Source organism: Myotis lucifugus, unplaced genomic scaffold (genome assembly GCF_000147115.1).
Source record: "Myotis lucifugus unplaced genomic scaffold, Myoluc2.0 scaffold_1269, whole genome shotgun sequence".
NCBI classification, from domain to species: Eukaryota; Metazoa; Chordata; class Mammalia; order Chiroptera; family Vespertilionidae; genus Myotis; species Myotis lucifugus.
In genome coordinates, this window is record NW_005872317.1 from 28,133 (window position 1) to 42,044 (window position 13,912).

The window sequence follows — 13,912 nt, forward strand, 5'->3', positions numbered from 1 at the left end:
AGTTGGGTAACTAGGGGCTCAGGCGGGTAACCAGGGGCTCAGGTGTGTAACCAGGGGCTCAGGTGGGTAACCAGGGGCTCAGGTGGGTAACCAGGGGCTCAGGTGGGTAACTGGCACACAGCCATCCTGCCTGTGGATTAGGGACAACCTCCTGGTTATCTTCATGTTCAGGGACAGCCCTGCACATCTCCACTGGTCCAGTGACAAGTCAGGCTGCGGGCAGGGGCACCCCTGGTGCCGGGCGTGAGTGGCTGGGAGAACGGGAAGGGCCAGCGCTGTGACATCTCCCTCCCTCCAGGGCTTCCAGGTGGCCTACGTGGTGTTCCAGAAGCCGAAAGGGGTGTCGGCTGCCTTAGCCCTGAAGGGCCCTTTGCTGGTCTCGACAGAGAGTCACCCCGTGAAGAGCGGCGTTCACAGTCAGTGCTGCCGGGAGGCGGGGGCGGGGGGGGGTACCTCCTTCCCGGGCCCTGGGTGAGTGGGTGGGGGTCCTTGTGGGGGCAGCATCACCGTGTTCGCTTGCCCTGAGAGCAGCGTGTGGGAGGCCTGAGCCTGGCACTGGGGGGCACAGGTGGGGCCCAGCTTGCCACCACTAGAACCTTCCTTACCGAACCTTGGCCAGTCTCCATGCCTGTGGCCCGTGTGGGATAAGCCAGCTGGCCCGGCGGGTCCTGGGGTGGCCCGCACGTCACCTGAGGAGGCCTGTGTCCCTCGCTCCCTCCCTCAGAGTGGATCAGTGACTACACAGACTCCGTGCTGGACCCGGAGGCCCTGCGAGTGGAAGTGGACACATTCATGGAGGCGTACGACAGGAAGATGGCCGAGGTAGGGCTTCGCGGGGGGCCGCACATCACTGTCGCTGTGGGGAAGGCGGTGCCACGGGTGTGGGGTGGCTCCTGAGGGGGCGGGGGAGGCAGCTGACCTGGGCACCATGCACAGTCTAGACGCCCCTTTCCCTGCTGAGTCCCGGTCACCTGAGCTGGTGGCGTCTAGTCACTAGGTCTGTAGAGGAGGAACGGTCCGAGGCTGGAGGAGGCACCTTCACTGCTGGGGGCGGAGTGGGCAGCAGGTGCCCCTGGGTGCCCAGGTTCTTCCCAGCAGGCTCCCGAGGCTGCGGGCGGGTCCCCGGCCATCACAGGGTCATGTCCTTGCAGGAGGAAGCGAAGGCCAAGGAGGAGGAAGGCGTCCCGGACGAGGAGGGCTGGGTGAAGGTGACGCGCCGTGGCCGGCGGCCCGTGCTGCCCCGGACGGAGGCAGCCAGCCTGCGGGTGCTGGAGAGGGAGAAGCGGAAGCGCGCCCGCAAGGAGCTGCTCAACTTCTACGCCTGGCAGCACCGGGAGACCAAGATGGAGCGTAAGGGCGCCCCAGCCCGTCGGCCAGCCCCCCTAGCCTTGAGCCCCAGCTGCTTGGGCAAGGCCTGTGGCCAAAGCACAGAGCCCCAGAGGCAGGCGCCAGGGTGTCCTGAGGCCCAGACTTCCCAACAGGCTTTGGGTTTGGGATTCCAGCCCGGCAGCACCTGTGTGCTGGTCCCACTGTTGCTCCCTAGGGGTCGCTGTGGGGTCCTCTGGGTTACTTAGGGCTGTAGAGGCACCTGGGATGTAGGACCCACAGCCAGACTCCTGCGCAGTTGTGCTGGGGCCAGACTGCAGGAGGAATGTGTGTGTGTGTGTGGCCTCAGGTGCAGGCTGTGGTGCAGAGGCTGCTGCGGAGAGGGGGTGTGTGTGGCCAGGCAGACTCATGGGGGCAATGGGGCGCGGCTCCCACGGGCATGTTGTCTGATCCTGGCTGTTCCCCCTCACGCCCCAGATCTAGCGCAGCTGCGCAAGAAGTTCGAGGAGGACAAGCAGAGGATTGAGCTGATGCGGGCCCAGCGCAAATTCCGTCCCTACTGAGCCGCACGGACAGGGTGGTGGGGATGGCCAGCGAGGACACGGAGGCCTGGATGCTCCCAGACTGCCCAGGCCTGGGAGCTGCCATGTCAAACGGCACCAAGAATCAGCCCACAGGCGGCGGGTAAAGGACAGTGCCACCCTCAGCCCTTGTCTTCAGCAGCCCCAAGCCCGGAGCTGGTGAGCCTGCCTGGAGCTGGTGAGCCTGCCCAGCATGAGGACTTGGCTCTCAGGAGCCACCGGCCCAGGAAGTGGTTCCTGCTGCTCCTGTCTCCTCCCAGTCTGTCTGGATCTTCCGCTAAAAGCTAAGTGTCCGCTCTTACCCTCAGTGGCCAAGCCCCCGCAGCCGTGAAAGCCTCGAAGGCAGTGAGAGAGAAAAGAATAATTTATTCATCCAGGCGGGCACAGGAAAGGCACAAGAGCTGCTGGCTGCAGGCCGGGCGGCCTATCCAGTCTTCTGCACTCCCAGCTCACTGCCAGTTTCCAGCCACAACACAGACCCCGAATCCAGACACGATCTCCCCTGTGAACTCACAAATGTTGGAGACAGAAATCGCACCCCACACCTCTGCTCTGCCAGCTCATGTGGCTCAAGACCAGTGAGGCCTGGCCCCATCGTGCCTGGCCTGGCTGGGGCCCCTGGAGCTGGGCGTCCGGTGGTGAGTGGTGAGCACAGGTCTCAGTGGCCCCGGGCCCAGGGCTACAGCTGGGCTGGGATCCTGTTCCTGCTCTGTAAGAAGGAGCCAATGATACCGGCCACGTGATCGGGTTGGTTCATGTGGACGTAGTGGTTGCCTGGAACTTCCACAAACTGGAACCGCTGGGGAAGGAGGGGACAGGTGGTGAGTGGTGGCTCCAAGGGCCCCCCTGGTGGGGCTTTCCTGGGGTCTGCTGCCTCCCTGTGGTTGTTCATGGCGTCCCTGGGTGATTCAGGCCTGGCTCTAAGTTCATGAGACAGGCCTCTGGGAGGGAAGTGTGCCAGCCCTGGGGGCCTGGGCATGCTGAGCAGTGAGCTGGGGGAAGTAGGCGGAGCAAGTGGCGGTGCTGCTGCTCTGTCCGACCCGCCGGGAGGGAGCCGCCGGACAGGACGGGAGGGCACCGCCGATGGCCACCCAGCCACACGGCTTCCCGTTTCCGGGGCCGGGTGCTCCCAGGGACAGTCAAGCACAAGTCCCAGCCCTCCTGCTTGGGGCCCACCCCCCCTGCAGCCAGCACCCAGCACCCAGTGAGGGGACTGGCCATCTGTTCCCATGTGGGACCCTAGGAAACGGATGGCCGCTGGCTGAGTCGGGCCTGGCCCCCGGGTGTGAGGACAATAAAGTCGGGAGAGTCTGCCAATGAACAGTCTGCTCTGTGCCGGTTTACGTTGCCCACAGCCGGGAGTGAGGCCTGGTAGCTCCGGGGGCACCTGGTAGACTTGGGGCTGAGCCAGACCAGGAGTCTCAGTGCAAGAAAGATGGCGTGCCCTAGCCGGTTTATCTCAGTGGTTAGAGCACCGGCCTGTGGACTAAAGGGACCCAGGTTCGGTTCTGGTCAAGGGCACATGCCCGGGTTACGGGCTTGATCCCCAGTAGGGGGTGTGCAGGAGGCAGCCAATGAATGTTTCTCATCATTGATGCTTCTATCCCTCTCCCTTCCTCTCTGATATCAATGAAAATATATTTAAAAAAAGGAGAGGTAGCATGGTGGAGCCCAGAGGGCATGATGCCCCTCCATACCCCAGCCACCCTGAGCCCACACCTACCTCTCCTAGGGCAGATTTCAGCTGGTCAGTCATGAACAGTATGAGCCCCTTGTCAGCATCATATTCTCTCCTCACGTCAAAAAATCCTCCGGTTGCTCTGGAAAGCAAGAAACCAGGGTTCATCTCGGGTCCGCCTCCAGCAGTGCCCTGCACCCTGGCCTAGGCTACCTCCCCTCGTCCACAGCTGGGTCCTTTTGAGTTCACGTTTAATTCAAGATTCAGCCACTCAGTACCCACCCACACTTGGAGTCCCAGTTTGCCCGTGGTCACAGCCAGTGAATGTAGAGCCAGTGAACGGTTTGAGTCTACTTTTTCTTTCCTTTTTAAAAAAAGTATTTTTATTGATTTTTAGAGAGAAACATCAATTAGCTGCCTCTTGCATGCTTGCTACTGCAGATCTAGCCCTAGGCATGTGCTCTGACCAGGAATTGAACTGGTAAACATTGGTACATGGGTTGACGCTCAACCACTGAACTACATTGGCTGGAATTTTTTTTTTTAAATACCTTTACTGAGATAATTTCACCCATTTCAAGTGTATAATTCCTTGGTTTTAAATATATTCAGTTGTGCAACCACCACTAGTCAATTAGAGCATTTTCATCACCTCAAAAAAAAAAATCCCAAACCTGTGTCCTCCCACACACAACTGCAGGCCTAGCTGACGTTCTGTGCAGTCCCTCCCTGGGCCTGCGTGGGAGGGGAGTCCCATGGTGGACTCTGCGCTGGCTTCCTCCATGGAGCCGAATGCTTCAGGGTTCGTCCGTGCCAGAGCACGGGTCAGTGCTTCCTTTTTAGGACGGAAACAGTCCATGGTGGACGGACATCAGGGTTGCCCCACCTTGTGGTGGTTGTGAGGAATGCTCTGGACCATCGTGCACTAGTGTGGGCCTGACGGGCCTGCACCTGGGAGTGGGACTGCCCAGCCAGGGGGCCCTGTGGTAGCTGCTTGAGAGACGCAGACTGTTGGCCACCGTGGCCGCACCACTGGACAGTCCCATCGCTCTGAGGACTGGGGCTCCGGCCATCCGCCAACCACACTGCGCTCAGGTGAGAGTGGCCACCCTGGCGGGTGTGCAGCAGTTTGGATGTGCGTGTCTCGAGTGCATACTCTCTAGACCCTGTGTTCGGCACCAGAGACAGAAGTGTCCCTGGAGGTCACAGATCCTGCCTTGGGCATGGACGGCGCAGGGCTGCAGTGCAGGGGGGTGGCATCTAGGCCACAGTAAAGGGTGTTCACTGCTGTGAGACCCCGAGGTGCTGGCCTGGGGGAGAAAGGGAGGGGCCCAGGTGGCTACAGGGTGGGGTGCCCTCCAGTCACCTGTTGAAAGGTGTGCTGCCCAAGCCCAGCAATCGCTTTGCCTGCCTTCCACGCACCAGCCCCCGAGGGCTTCCCAAGCGAGTGGCAGTGGGAGGGCTGGGGCCTCACGCCTGGGAGGCCTGCAGATCCCTGGCGCTCACGGCGGCTGCTGGGCTCAGACTTACTTGATGAGCAGCATGTGGGCCTGCAGCTTCTTGACGGCGTGTGCACACAGCTCCTTGCTGATGAAATCGAAGGTGTGCTCTGGCTGCAGAGGCAAGAACCACAGTGAATCATTTCTCATCCTCACCCGAGGATCTGTTTTCTTTTTTAAAATATATTTTTATTGATTTCAGAGAGGAAGGGAGAGAGAGAAACATCAATGATGAAAGGATCGTTGATCAGCTGCCTCCCTCGCGCCCCCGACTGGGGACTGTCTGAGCCAGCAACCCAGGCATGCGCCCTGATGGGGAATCAGACTGACCTTCTGGTTCGATTCCTGGCCGGGCTCAACCATTGAGCCACACTGGCGGGCATTTTTAAAAAATATATTTATTGCCCTAGCTAGCCGGTTTGGCTCAGTGGGCAGAGCGTCGGCCTGGGGACAAGGGTCCCTGGTTTGATTCTGGTCAAGGGCACAAGCCCAGGTTGCTGGCTTGATCCCCAGTGTAGGGTATGCAGGAGGCAGCCGATCAGTGATTCTCATCATTGATGTTTCTGTCTCTCTCTCCCTCTCCCTTCTCTGAAATCAATAAAAATATATTTTTAAAAAATATATTTTATTTGAGAGAGAAACATCAGTGTGTGAGAGAAACATCAATGGGTTGCCTCCCATACGCACCCCAACCAGGCATCAATTCTGTGACCTGGGTATGTGCCCTGACCAGGAATCTAACTAGTGACCCCTCAGTGCATGGGACGACGCTCCAACCGACCCACACTGGCCAGGCACCAGGCACTGCTGTGGGTGAGACCTGTCTGTTGGCCCTGGGGAGCCTGGTGGGGCACCTCACCCACCTACCCCAGGACGGAGCCCGGGGCCCAACCACACCCCCTCCCAATGGGCCTCTCACTGCCACAGGCCGGAAGCCCTTCCCCCTAAATCTTTCTGGGCTCGCGGCTGCCCATCCAGGCGGTGTTTCCCAGACTCACAGCCAGGCGTGGCCGAGCGACTGAAAGCAGAGGGGTCCGGGCTACGTCTGGGCCTAGATTTCAGGTCTCAGGTGTGGCCCTTCCCACTCCCTTTCCTGGTCCACAGGCTGCCCTGCCAGCCTGGCCCTGGGCTCTGCCAGCGCAGCCCACCTGCCTGCTCGGACAGTTGCCATGAGACAATGCAGAATGATGCCCACAGTCCCTGCTGGCCTCCGACAGCCCTGACCACCGTCTGACCATTACGATGGCTAGGCCTGTGCTGCCCCACAGTCACCCCCAGCCACCGGGGACTGTGGTGCGGGAAGGGGAGCTGGGCCACACTGGGATGCGCTGCCGTGTAAACCGCACACTGGACTTTGAAGACTTGATAAGAAAAAAGTCAACGATCTTAATGTTCTATATTGATTACATGTGAAGTGACAGCATCTTGGATCCCTGAGTTAAAAGTATTGAACGTGACTTCACCTGTTTCTCTTTACTCTTTTAATATGGCTCCTGGGGAGGTGAACTTAAGGCTCACATACTTCCGTCGCGCTGGGCGCTCTAGTCTGAGCCCTCTGAGGGCACCGGGTCTCCTGTGTCCGAGCTCAGCGGGCAGCTGACGGGATCAGGGTGTACTCGGTGGGTTAATGCACGAAGGCTCCGGAAGGAGCCACTAAGCTATTGTGTTCATGGCCATGAAGACACGATTCCTATGAACACACGCTGGCCACAGCCCGCAAACTCACTGCCTGCTCTTCCTGGACCCCTCCCAGCCATTTCCTACTCTTCAGGCCAAGATAACCTTGGGTGCTTCCCACAGACAGGTTCCCGTGTCCCTCCCGGATGAACGGAGTAGCCGTGCAGTGGCTGCTCTCCGGCCTAAAGGAATGCATTCTGACACAAGATACAACACGGGTGGACCTGGAGGACATTCTCTGAGTGAAATAAGCCGGACGCACAAGGCCACACACGGCATGACTCCACTTACATGGGTCCCTAGAGCTGGCAAATTCAGAGAACAGAACGCGGTCGCCAGGTGCTGGGGTGGGGAGAGTACGGGGTTATGGGTAAGGAGTTTATACTGGGGAGATGTGAAATGTTGGGGTGGTGGTGGTTGCATGGCATCATGGATATGTTTTATGCCACTGAACTGTGTACTTACAAATGGATGGAAAGGACAGATACTCTGCTATGTACATTTCTCCACAAGAGGCCGACAGGCACGTGGAGGGGGGAGGGCGGCGGCACTCACCCAGGCGATCCTCCGGTCTCTGTTCAGCACCAGGCCTGGGAGGGAAGCACAGACGGGTGGGTCAGGGCGAGGCCTCGCCTCCGCTGCCCTGGGAGCCTGGCCCTTCTCGCCAGGGCTCGCTCCTTCAGCCTGGACTGGCAGGGACCGTCCCCGACATCCCCTTGGGGGTTCAGCTGGGGCAGAGCTCGTCCGCCACCACTTGGCCACGAGCCATGTGGCCACCCCGGGGCCTCCCCGGCCACCCCAGAGGGCAGCGCAGAAGGATGGACGTAGGAACAATGGCCCCTCCTGGCCTCAGAGTCTCTGAGAACCTTAAATGACCCTGCGGGTCTTCAAACACCATAAGGTACCCAACAGTGAGGAATCACATCGCCACTCGTCAGAGAAATTGAGCAAAAAGAAAGGGTGGAGGGTCGAAGGTGGGTGAGTGCTCCCGACTCCAGGCCGAGCCTGGGTTCTCGGCTGCAATCCCGATGGTGGACAGCGCGGCCTCACCAGGGAGGGCGGGTGCCACGCTAAACCACACCTGGCAATGTTCCCTCAAGAAATGGCTGCCGGGAGGGCCCGGTAGCTAAGCTGGGTAGAGGTTGTCCGGTTTCGCCAAGGCTGCGGGTTCGATCCCCGGTCAGGGCACAAACAAGGGTCAACCAATGAATAAGTGGAACAAATCAATGTTTGTCTCCCTTCCCCTCTCTCTAAAATTAATTTAAAAAAAAACAAAAAAATCAACATCAGCCGAAACCGGTTTGGCTCAGTGGATAGAGCGTCGGCCTGCGGACTGAGAGGTCCCGGGTTCGATTCCGGTCAAGGGCATGTGCCTGGGTTGCGGGCACATCCCCGGTGGGGGATGTGCAGGAGGCGGCTGATCGATGTTTCTCTCTCATCGATGTTTCTAACTCTCTCTGTCTCTCTCCCTTCCTCTCTGTGAAAAATCAATAAAATATATTAAAAAAAAAAAATCAACATCAATACATCCGTCCATCTATACCCACCGCGTTGTAGAACTTCCTTTGGTTTGGAAAAGCAAACAAAACTGTTAACTCAATGACAAAGTGCTAGGGGCATCTTTTGTCCTGATACTTGGTCTCTGAGCCCAGGTCCTGACGCAGCCCCGACCCCTTGGAATTTCCTGAGCGACAGGATGGGAGGGGTCCCCTGGAAGATGAAGCCGTGCTCCGGGGAGAGGGGAGGGCTGGGATCGAGTTCATCAGCCAGGCCTGTGTGATGAAGCCTCCATACAATCCTTGGAGCACAGGACCTGACCTGAGAGGCAGGCCAGGGAGCAGCGGTGCGGGGAGGAGGCAGCCTGCGAGCCCCACCCCTGCCCCGCGCGCTGCCATGCGGCTGGGCCTGCGCAGTGTCCTGTACGGTGACCCAGGGGTGAGCAAAGGTGCAAACGTGTTCCTGAGCTCTGTGAGCCATTCGAGGGTGTGGGAACACCAGTTACAGCCAGTTGGTCAGAGGTCAGAGTACAGGTGACAGCCTAGTGTGGGCATCTGCAAGCGAAGGGGCCCTGGGCCCTGCGGGTCCTGCTGCAGCCCTGGGTGGGGACAGGAGGCAGCGTGGCTGCTGGGAGCAGGGAGGACCAGGGGGCCGAGGAGCGTTGCCACCCCAGCCAGCAGGCCCCGGTGGAGGCTTTCTGACTACTAAGGAGGCCCAAGTTCAAAGGTAAGAGAATAAACCTCAGGAAGCCTTTCCACCGCTCCCTCCCTCTCCCGCTGTGGGGCCAAGGTCACAGACTCCAGCCACAGTGCCAGTCCTGGCGGCGGGCCGTGCCAGCAGCTGCTGCTCGTGGGAAACAGAATGTTGCCAGGCCTTCCCATTTTTCAACAGAAACTGGGAATTCCATTTTTGCATAAAACCTTTCTGTTTTATATATGAACAACCTGTTCAAACTCCCCTCCAGGCCAAATGTTGGGGTTTAAACTACACAAGTGAAACCAATCCTGCCCACAACCCGGGGCCACGCAGCCTGTGGGGAGGGCTCGGGTCCCCGCGGTGGCAGGTGGCAGGGGCTGGGCACTGCAGTCATTAGGGAACCAGAGCTGGGTTCTCCCCTCAGGCCAGTCCCTCCAGCTGTTCCCAGAGGCCTAAGCCCATCAGAGCCGGGGACCCGCCCCTCTCCACTCTGCTCACGGCCCCCTGGCTCTCCCACAGGCCTTGGCCGGCGCCTTTCTTCTCCCAGGCCACCTCGTCCTGGATTCCGTGACCACGCCCTCACCTGCACCACTTTGCTCTGCTAAAAGTCACCTCCTCCAGGAGGCCCACCCAGCCCCTTCTACCTGAATGTCACACTGCAAGCTCCGCCCACCTCCTGCGCCTCCCGCACCGTGTTCTGCATCCTGCTAGCTCGGGCCTCCCCCAAGGGAGCGTGCACACAGCCAAGGGCCACCAGGAAGCTCGGACAGAGGCATCGCAGAGTGTCACAGCCCTGCCAGCACCTGACCTTGGGTTTCTGGCCTCCAGAACGGAGAGGTAAGCCCCGGCCTGTGGGATTTGTAACGGCAGCCCTAGGAAGCGGACGCAGAGTTCAGAAGGGTCAGGTCCAGTGATGGAGGTGTCCCAGTCCCCTGCCCTGCTCCAGGACGGATGGGGGCTGTCAGGGTCTCTGGGAGGGGTGCAGGGGGCAGCTCCCACAATGTCACCGCCCCGTGCCCATGGCGTCTGGGAACCTGCCTGGTCTTCTTTTAGGCCAACCCAGGGCCCAAAGGGCCCGACCACTGCAGAGGGGCTGGTCCCCACACACTGATCCAGGCAACTGCCACCCCGCCTCCTCCTCTCCCACCCCCTGGTCATCGGGTTCAGCGTCTGTGCTCATCTCTGCACGTGACCCTGGCCTGGCCTAATCGGCTTCCGTGCCTCCCGATTAGCCCACTTCTGCTCCAGGGGCCCCCTGGGCGCGCATCTGTGTGGGCACGTGGGGAGCCTGGCCCAGGCCCTCTGCCCTCTGTCCATGAGGATCTGCAGGGAGGGGCAGGCAGAGGCTCCAATGATAACTGACAATCCCCCACCACAGGTCAGACTGGCGGCCGAGGAAAAACAGTGCCGGGGCCTGTCCAGTCCCTTTGACCTCTGGCTTCTGCAATTTCTGGAAAACAATACGAGAGAGCAGGCCTCTGGCTTCTCTTGAGCAACTGGAAATTCTGACCAGACTAGGCCCGAGTTCCTACCATAAGAAGGACAGGCTGGGCCAGTTCCACAGCCCCCACCACTCCCTACCGCTCACTCCCAGCAGCTGGTTAACTCTGCAACTTGCCCAGTGCCCACAGGCTTTGGGTTCTGACCCTGCCTCCTTGGTACTTTATAAACTGGAGTCACATTCAGCCGGGCTGGGGGCGGGCACAGAGCTCTCTCTTCGCTGTCCAGAGAGGGCTAAGGGACCACCTGGCTGATAGCGGCCAGGCAGCCTCGATTGCCTGCCTCACTAGCCTTTTATTTTAGCAGCAGCTTGAGATAAAGTTTATCTTTTAGACACAATCAGTGGGGTAAGTAATCTTGGGAGGACACAGGTGTTAACACTGTCCTCTAGGCAAGGGCATCCGGGGATTAAGCGTAAGGATTCCAGTAAACACCCGGGGTCTGCACGAGCACAGACTCGTTTGGAAAGGTCAAGGGATAATTAGGGGCGCTCCCCTAAGTCGGAATGCCGATAAACAGGGCAGGCGGCCTTCCGCACACTCCCCCTTTCTCAGACTGTCCTCCTTACAGCTTTCCAGCCGAGTCTCCTGTGGTCCCCAACAGTTTCCTGAATGAATGTAACGGGAAGCGAAGCAGACAACGCGGGCCCGGCGCTCCATCAGCTCCACTTCTCCCGTCAAAGCCACTGGGCCCCTTAGGACACCCTCACAGCCCAGCCTCGGACACGGGCACCCACCGCAAGGACCCGCACAGCGAGCGAGCAGCCTCCGGGGTGTGCAGCACCGTCTGACGGCACAAGTCACTTGGCCTTGCCGAGCCTGTTTCTCCGGCTCCAAACGGGCTGAGCAGAGGGCAGTGGAGGATTAAATGAGATGCGACTTGCAAAGCACATAGTCTCACGCCTGGCCCCAGACAAGCTTGGTTATTATGGCTCCTCACCAAGAACCGTGCCGATGAGCGGCCGGGCGGTGAGCGCTTACCTGCGGGCACCTGGGTGGCTCCCCGCTGCAGCAGCAGCTCCCCGCACTCCTCGCCCACGTGGCTGTTATTCTTCAGGAACCTGGGGAGACGGAGGGTGCTGGGTGCCGCGGGGCAGGAGGGGCCGATGGGCAGGAGAGGGCAGGGAAAGGGAGGCCACCCCGCCAGGGCGCAGGCGGGTGGAGGGGCTGTCACATCCGTGGGGGCGGGGTGTTTCCACGGAGCCCTGCCCTCCAGGCACGGACAGGTGCTGGAGGCCCAGGTGTGACAGCCAGCGTGCTCACCCCCGACCTGCAGTTACCCACAGCGCAGGGGGTTCAGTGGAAGTGCCACCTGGCTGAGGCCCAGAGGAGGGCAGTGAGCCAGGGCCCGGGACAGGCCTGGGGAGGAGCCCAGAGGGAGCACCGGTGCTGAAGGAGAGAGTGTGCCAGGGGAGAGCAGGCGGCGTCGCTGCATGGGGAGAGTGAGGCAGACGCAGTTGCAATGGTGCCAGGGAGCCTGAGGCCCACCTGCCACCGAAGCTCCTTCCTCCGGCCCGTGACTGGCTCCTCCCATGTCCTCCCACCGTCTCCCCCAACCCGCCTCGCCATGGCACCCACCTCTGCAGCATCTCCTCCGGGCTGAGCGCGCGCGAGGGCTCCTGGGCGGCCTGCTCCACCTGCAGCGTGTGCTCTATCACCTTCCGCTTGTAGGTCAGCAGGTTCTCCAGTTCCTAAATATTCGTGGTTCTCTGGGCAGCGCCCCCCATGCAGACAAGGGCCCGCCCCTCCCCCAGCCCAGGCTCTGCCCTCAGCAGCCCCTGGCGATGCCTTCTGACCCAGTGCGGGTTTGTGCAGGATCCGGCCTGCTAGTTAGCCCTTGACCCAGAGCAGGCTGCCTGCCTGGCCACAGCTGGCCCCGCCCAGCCTGCCTGTGGTGGGGCGGCCGGAGGGTCAGCTGGGATGACAGCTGGAGGGGCAGCTTGGACGATGGAGGGGAACATGTCCGGCAAAGTCAGGGACCACCTGGTGGTTGGAATGATGCTTCAACCAGAGTTCACCCGGTTAACCAATGCCGTCACCCCGAATGGAGGCGTGGAGACGGGCGGGGGTGCAGCTTGCCCCTGAGTGTACCCCTTCCATCCTCCTCACCCTGGGAAGAGGCTGGAGTAGTGGGGGGCAGGGGGGGGCGGGGGGGGTGCACACATGCGCAACACTCTGCTGAGAGCACAGGGAGGACCAAGCAGTCACCAGCCCCGGGCACTGTGTTTGTCAGCTCAGCGGGTGAAGCAGATGAAAACGCCAGAGTGGCAGCCACCATCTCCTCGGACCCTCACGATAACCCACGGATGATGCTCCGAGCTTACTGCGCACTGGCTAAGCTGGGATTGGGCACGTGGCCATAAAAAAGACACCACGGTTCTTGCCCTTACGGAGTTTATGGTCACTTAACAGACAAGAAAGCTGAAACTGATGAAGGAGTTGTGCCACAGCGAGGAGCCGAGCCCTCGGAGCAGAGCGACAATGTCAGAGCTGCAGGGCGCCTCCCGGCTCCGCGTCCCCTGGCCATGAGTGCCCTCCGCCCCTCGGTGTACGGACCAACCGAGTCACACTGGCCAGGGCCCAACCTCCTCGTTTTTTGTTTGTTTTTGTTAATCCTCAATCCTCACCTGAGGATATTTATCCATTGATTTTTATTTATTTTTTTAATACTTTTTAAAAATCCTCACCTGAGGATATATATATATTTTTTTCTTTTGTGAGGATATTTTTCCATTTATTTTTTAGAGAGAATGGAAGGAAGAGAGAGAGAGAAACATCGATGTGAGAGACACATCGATTGGTTGCCTTCGCCCATGCCCTGACCAAGGCCGGGGAGTGAGCCTGCAACTGAGGTGCATGCCCTTGACCGGAATCGAACGGGGACCCTTCAGTCCGCAGGCCGACACTCTATCCACTGAGCCAAACCGGCCAGGGCCGACCTCCTCATTTTGAATCGGTGAGAAAACTGAGGCCCAGAGAGGTGGAGTGACTGCCAAGGGTCACACAGCAGCACACGGCAGAGCCAGGCCCAGGTGCAGGGACAGCGCTGGTGGCTGTCACTGGTGGCTGTGGGGGAGGGTCAGCACCTCCCCGCAGTCCACACCCAGGGCTGCTGCGCCATGTCACACGGCACACAGGCCCTTGGCTGAGTGTGAGCGCGGCGGCCCGTGTGTCCCAGCCGGTGTGTCCCAGCCGGTGTGTCCCAGGGCTTCCTCGCCCACCGCTCCTGCTCTGTCCCACCCCCTGGCACTTCCGGGCTGACCTGGCATTTTGCAGATCCCTCCCCACCCCGAGCAGTGCAGCAGCATAGCTCTGTCCTGTGTGTGTGTGTGTGTGTGTGTGTGTGTGTGTGTGTGTGTGAGAGAGAGAGAGAGAGAGAGAGAGAGAGAGAGAGAGGGAGGCGGACTCCTCCTGTCTACCCTCTGGCACTCCCCCCACCTCCCTGCTACCCACCACAGG

The 13,912-nt window shown here is 60.1% G+C and overlaps 2 protein-coding genes across 2 annotated transcripts in view; one reads left to right on the forward strand and one right to left on the reverse strand.

Annotated features, from left to right (window-relative positions):
• The window catches only part of RRP7A (ribosomal RNA processing 7 homolog A), an 8,883-nt gene extending 5,655 nt beyond the window's left edge, over window positions 1-3,228 (forward strand). The window contains exons 4-7 of the mRNA XM_006107582.3: window positions 299-416; window positions 725-822; window positions 1,152-1,350; window positions 1,804-3,228. Of these exons, the coding sequence (XP_006107644.1) occupies window positions 299-416; window positions 725-822; window positions 1,152-1,350; window positions 1,804-1,889 (501 nt within the window). The 3' untranslated portion in view covers window positions 1,890-3,228. The remainder of the gene's footprint in view (window positions 1-298; window positions 417-724; window positions 823-1,151; window positions 1,351-1,803) is intronic.
• SERHL2 (serine hydrolase like 2) overlaps window positions 2,254-13,912 on the reverse strand; it is a 13,712-nt gene continuing 2,053 nt past the window's right edge. The window contains exons 4-9 of the mRNA XM_006107583.3: window positions 12,032-12,144; window positions 11,435-11,514; window positions 7,317-7,351; window positions 5,116-5,198; window positions 3,631-3,727; window positions 2,254-2,706 (exon numbers count right to left, since the gene is read on the reverse strand). Coding sequence (XP_006107645.2) covers window positions 2,587-2,706; window positions 3,631-3,727; window positions 5,116-5,198; window positions 7,317-7,351; window positions 11,435-11,514; window positions 12,032-12,144 — 528 coding nt within the window. The 3' untranslated portion in view covers window positions 2,254-2,586. The remainder of the gene's footprint in view (window positions 2,707-3,630; window positions 3,728-5,115; window positions 5,199-7,316; window positions 7,352-11,434; window positions 11,515-12,031; window positions 12,145-13,912) is intronic.